Below are 5,337 nucleotides of genomic sequence, written 5' to 3'. Positions count from 1 at the left end.
TACCGATGAAGCATTGGAACACGATGTCACGGCTAGGAGTCATCCAGTCATAAAATCATAACTCTCAAATTCCATTATTCCACCATTATGTATTATGTATCTGTTGCATTATTTTTAATTATAATATGAAAAACATGTTTACTATTTCAAATTTATCAATTAAAATTGTATAACAAGAAAATGATATAGTATGAGCACTGCTGTTTGATGATATGTATATTTTAACTATTTAGTTGCTCATCCCTGACTATATGTACCAGTTAATTGTAATTTATTCGGTAAAACTTTGCATATATTGAAATAATTTAGAATGCTAACTCATTCATGCTAAGAGAGGTTATTAGTCAGAATTGTTTGTTTACCTACTGGATAACCCGTATTACTCACCATTTTCTTCCCGTTGTTTTTAGTTTTAGATCTGGTATTTGACGAGATGGATATAGAGCAAGCTAGTGAGGATCATCTGGTGGGTTAGATAGATGACCAGAGTCCATTACTTAGTAAGCATTAAGGCTATATCTACTAACTGCGTTAATTCGTCCGGGTTATATCATAGGTTTTGGTTGAGTATTAAGATTCTGTTAGTGAAAGGAAATTCTATAAAAATCTTGTATATTATTTATTTGTTCCACACTTTGATCTACCTTACGTTAGTAGATGTAATTAGACTTCCGCTACTTTTTCTATTTATGTATATATATACAGGGTATTATGGTTGTTGGAGTACATCATCGAAGTTGTCCAAAAAGTTTTGGGTGGGAAAAATCAACACCTCGAGTTAAAAATCTGATGAAAAAAAAAAAGTAATAAGTAAAACTTAATAAAAATCCGCAATTTCCAATCGTTCGGGTTGCCCTTATAAATTCATGGGATGCCTTTTTATTTTCCCTTAATTGAGGGTTGAAATAATGTAAGAAATTGGTGTGTAATAAGTAAACATTGGCGGTGCCAATTGTAGCACTGTAAATAAAAAGAGAGTCGGGAGAAGAAAGAAACTAAAAAAATCAAAGCAAACGAATGGCAGAGCGTCTGTTGTCATCAACAACCACATCATCATCGAAGATGGCTGCTTGCTTGGGTTCTCGTGCTTGTCGTCTTGTCTCTTCATCACCCGGAGTAGCAGCAAATGCTTCACTTCCTCTACTCTCTTCTTCACCTTCAATCACTCTCTCCTCTCTCAAATGTCTCCGATCTTCTCCTCCTCCCCTTTTCCTCCATCAGGTCTGCTCATCTTTCTCTCTCTATCAATCTCAAACCTAATCTCAATCTCAATCTCAATCTCTCTAATGGTTGATTTATTTCTCAGAAATTTCAGAGAAGGTCATTGGCTCAAGCTCCAAATTCAATGGGTGGCACCGTCGCTACTACAACTTGCTTCGCCTCAAATCCAGATCAATTGAAAAGTGCCAGAGAAGATATCAAGGAACTTCTCAAATCCACCTTCTGTCATCCAATTATGGTAATCTAAATGAGTTTTCGATTGTATGTAGATTTATTCAATAATTGATTTGTGATTTTGATAAGGTGTAATAAGGATGAACATGCACGCATCAGCTTTTTCTTCGAGAAAGGAAGAAAGAGCGACATACATGATCATTTTTCATCTATTCATGTTTGTTTTTTATTTTTTATTTTTTATTTTTTATTTTTTATTTTTAAAGTTTTGCACAAATCCATTAATGTTTCATGATCTGCGATACGTGTTCTTTTCATCTAGGATAAGTTGATGTATTGGATTCAATGAAGGATAGGTTGTCTCTAATTTTTGTTTTAGATCTTGCAAGGATCATGTTGAACTAGTTTATGACTGGAAGTTATTAACAAATTTGCCACTAGCTATGCACAAAGATCAAAATTTGACAAAATTTATTCTATGCGAGTTAAGATGCTACATGATTAGTTTAGGTTTTAGGGTTTAGGAGATACATGAATAGAGATGAAAAAAGAAAAAAAGAAGAAACATTTTCTAGTTCATTTAGATTTTTTTCCCTGCATACTACAGGTTCGCTTGGGATGGCATGATGCAGGTACCTATGACAAGAACATTGCAGAGTGGCCACAAAGGGGTGGAGCTAATGGAAGTCTACGGTTTGAAGCAGAGCTGAAACATGCTGCAAATGCTGGTAACTATCTTTTCTTCTGTTTACATTGTCTTGCTTGGTTCATTATGATATTACTTCGTATGCTCGTATTTCAGGTCTAACAAATGCATTAAAGCTTCTTCAGCCTATCAAAGACAAGTATGTAGGCGTGTCATATGCAGATTTGTTCCAATTGGCCAGTGCTACAGCTGTGGAGGTCTTTTTCTCAGTCTTGTTTGGAGTTTTCTCAAGAATTAAGTTAATATTTTGAAAAAAAAAAAAAAAGTACTAAATCGTTAACATACAGGAGGCTGGAGGACCCGTAATTCCCATGAAGTATGGAAGAGTGGATGTCTCTGGTCCTGAACAATGCCCAGAGGAAGGGAAGCTTCCTGGTAAGATGAATATGCATGGGTGGATAATATGTGTTAGGTATACAAAATTTAAATTTTAAAAATGCCCCCACCTTATCATTTAAACTAAATATAATTAGGGTCATTTTGGTCAAAATCCAATAAAAGTGCAATCCAACTTACCAAAATTCACGCTTATTAGTTTTTAAAATTACAAAAGTATCTTTTTTACTATGTAATCTTCAAAATCACCCTTTAATTAATATTTTAAATTGTAAATAAACCCGTCAAATAAATGTGCATTTGCACTTGCCACCTTCTAGTTAATATACACATCTTTAAACTCATAGTCAACGGTTTTTGTAATTTTAGCCTTTGTTTGATAGTCATATGAGATTTAGAAAGTGTTAGGGTGCCATGTGATCACCTACATTAGAAGCTTTGTTTGAAAGGTGAAGAATAAAAGTATGATGCTTTCATCTCCACTGTACACCATTACTGCTTTGGTTTGATCTCCATTCTTCTCAGTCTCAAGTAAGAGTTTCTAGAGGCAAGAGAAAGTTAAACTAAGAGAAGTCCTTTACTTGGATTTAAATACTACTTTATATAGATTCCGTCTCCAAAACAATTTCCTGCCATCTTCACGTGTTAAAGGTTGTGGTGCCTTATTGGATGGTTGTACCATTTTTGGTCATATAAATGCTTTTAATTTCTGCCACAATATTCTGATTACATCTCTCGTGTTTCTCAGAATTTTGTCATAATAATAGCATGCCTTGGACATGTTCTTCTAGAAGTTGGCCATGTTTGATGCCTCTTTCATTCAAACTTTCTTCTTAGTGTCACTTCGATGGTTGAGACCCATTTTTGTTGAAGCAGGCTATACTTTTTCCTGGTTGACTTATCACGGTCCAACATCTCCTTACAGCCACATGGATGGCTGAGATGCATTCTCCAATTTTCCAATCATAGATTGCAAGAGACATCACCAGCTTTGCCTTCCTTATGTAATGCAATCAATTGAATTGTTATTTGTCAGGAGTAATTAGGTATTAAGAGTTGGGGTAGATGTGTAATTTAATTTTATATTGGAGTTAATATATAAATGCTAACATTCAAGACCTCATGGGGACGTTAGCATTCTCCAACACTTCCACTTTCTAACAATACCCTTGCCCATTTTGTTTTTTAGTGAAAAAGACAAGGGCATTTTGGTCTTTTATATAATAAATGCTTGTTTACAAAATAAATGCTTTTCCTTCGTCAGATTTCTAAGGAATAAATTAGGAAATTCTATTTTTGCAAATAAAATCTGAAATTACTATTTCAGATTTTAGTAATTTCTGTTTTCTAGCCTAGAGAATTGCTGATTTGATTTACTTTGTTTTAGTAATTTCTTTACTATTTATTTTGTAATGTTCCTCTTGAAATAATAAGAAAGAACTCTTCTTCTTCTAAAAACCTTCATGGTATCAGAGCCTCATGCTCTTTTTTCTCCCTTCTTCTTCTTCTGATAATGTCGTATAAGTCGGCGATGACCGGCACCCAAAGAGATACTACTACCTCTTTCGGCTCTTCAAGTACTTCTGAAACCATTCCGCCCAATCCCACTATTCCTTCCACGTCTGTATCTGCTGATTACTATTCTCAGACTTCAGCCCTTTATCTCACTGTTACAAAACTCAATGGACACAACTATCTTGAGTGGGCTCAGTCCGTAAAATTAGCGATCGATGGCAGAGGCAAAATTGGGCATTTGACTGGCGAAATAGCAAAACCTGCTACTGGTAACCCTAATCTAAAAAAAGGCAGTCCGAGAATTCTCTTGTTATTGCTTGGCTAATCAATTCCATTGAACCTACCATTGGAAAACCTCACCTATTTCTTCCCACTGCTCAAGATGTCTGGGAGGCCGTTCAAGATCTTTATTCGGATCTAGAGAATTCTTCTCAAATTTTTGAGTTGAAAACTCGACTCTGGAGATCCAAACAGAATGATCGGGATGTTACTACGTATTACAACGAATTGGTAACGTTATAGTAGGAACTGGATTAGTGTTATGATGATGTCTGGGAGAACTCGAACGACTACACTCGCCACAAGAAGAGAGAGGAAAACGACAGGGTTTACATGTTTTTAGCCGGCCTTAATCGGAATTTGGATGAGGTACGAAGCCGCATCCTCGGTAGGAAGCCATTGCCCTCTATTCGGGAAGTTTTCTCTAAAGTTAGACGTGAGGAGTCAAGGAGAAAAATCAGGTTGCACAACACCGAACCTGGTTTCAACCTGGAACCTGACAACTCTGCTCTTGTGTCAAGAAGTGTTGATTCTGACAACGACGGGCATAAGAAACCGTGGTGTGAGCATTGCAAAAAACCGTGGCATACGAAAGAGACGTGTTGGAAGCTTCATGGTAAACCAGCAAATTGGAAATCAAAATCCAAACGTGACGGTCGTGCCTACCAAACCACTGCCGAAGATACTCAGGCGCCTTTTACCAACTCGGATGCAATCCCTTTTACCAAGGAGCAATTAGAGCACCTGTACAAATTGTTTCAATCTCCAAAACTGACCTTAACTCCGTCTTGTTCTTTGGTACAGAAGGGTAACTCTCTTGCTACTGCATTTTTCAATGTTTTTTCTAACTCTACTCTTTATTGGATAATTGATTATGGCGCAACTAATCATATGACTGGTTGCTCCAAATTGTTCTCATCTTATAGTCCTCGTGTAGGCAATAAAAAGGTCAAAATTGCATATGGTTCACTCGGTAATTGTCGGGATAGGAACTATCAAACTCACGTCGTTATTAACCCTCCATGATGTGTTTCACATTCCCAATTTGTCTTGCAATTTGTTGTCCATCAGTAAAATTACCTCTGATCATCAGTGTCAAGCTAATT

At 36.2% G+C, this 5,337-nt stretch overlaps 1 protein-coding gene across 2 annotated transcripts in view; it reads left to right on the top strand.

The window, feature by feature from the left end:
• Positions 1-983: 983 nt before the first annotated feature.
• The window catches only part of LOC147409872 (putative L-ascorbate peroxidase 6, chloroplastic/mitochondrial), a 20,466-nt gene continuing 16,112 nt past the window's right edge, over positions 984-5,337 (top strand). For both annotated transcript variants that reach the window (XM_086431959.1, XM_086431960.1), the window contains exons 1-5: positions 984-1,221; positions 1,307-1,459; positions 2,003-2,123; positions 2,198-2,298; positions 2,389-2,476. In XM_086431959.1, coding sequence (XP_086288085.1) covers positions 1,018-1,221; positions 1,307-1,459; positions 2,003-2,123; positions 2,198-2,298; positions 2,389-2,476 — 667 coding nt within the window. In that variant the 5' untranslated portion in view covers positions 984-1,017. The remainder of the gene's footprint in view (positions 1,222-1,306; positions 1,460-2,002; positions 2,124-2,197; positions 2,299-2,388; positions 2,477-5,337) is intronic.

Source organism: Akebia trifoliata, chromosome 2 (assembly GCF_017979445.1).
Source record: "Akebia trifoliata isolate Shusen 1 chromosome 2, ASM1797944v1, whole genome shotgun sequence".
Taxonomy (NCBI): domain Eukaryota; kingdom Viridiplantae; phylum Streptophyta; class Magnoliopsida; order Ranunculales; family Lardizabalaceae; genus Akebia; species Akebia trifoliata.
This window is presented reverse-complemented; position numbering and strand designations above follow the sequence as displayed.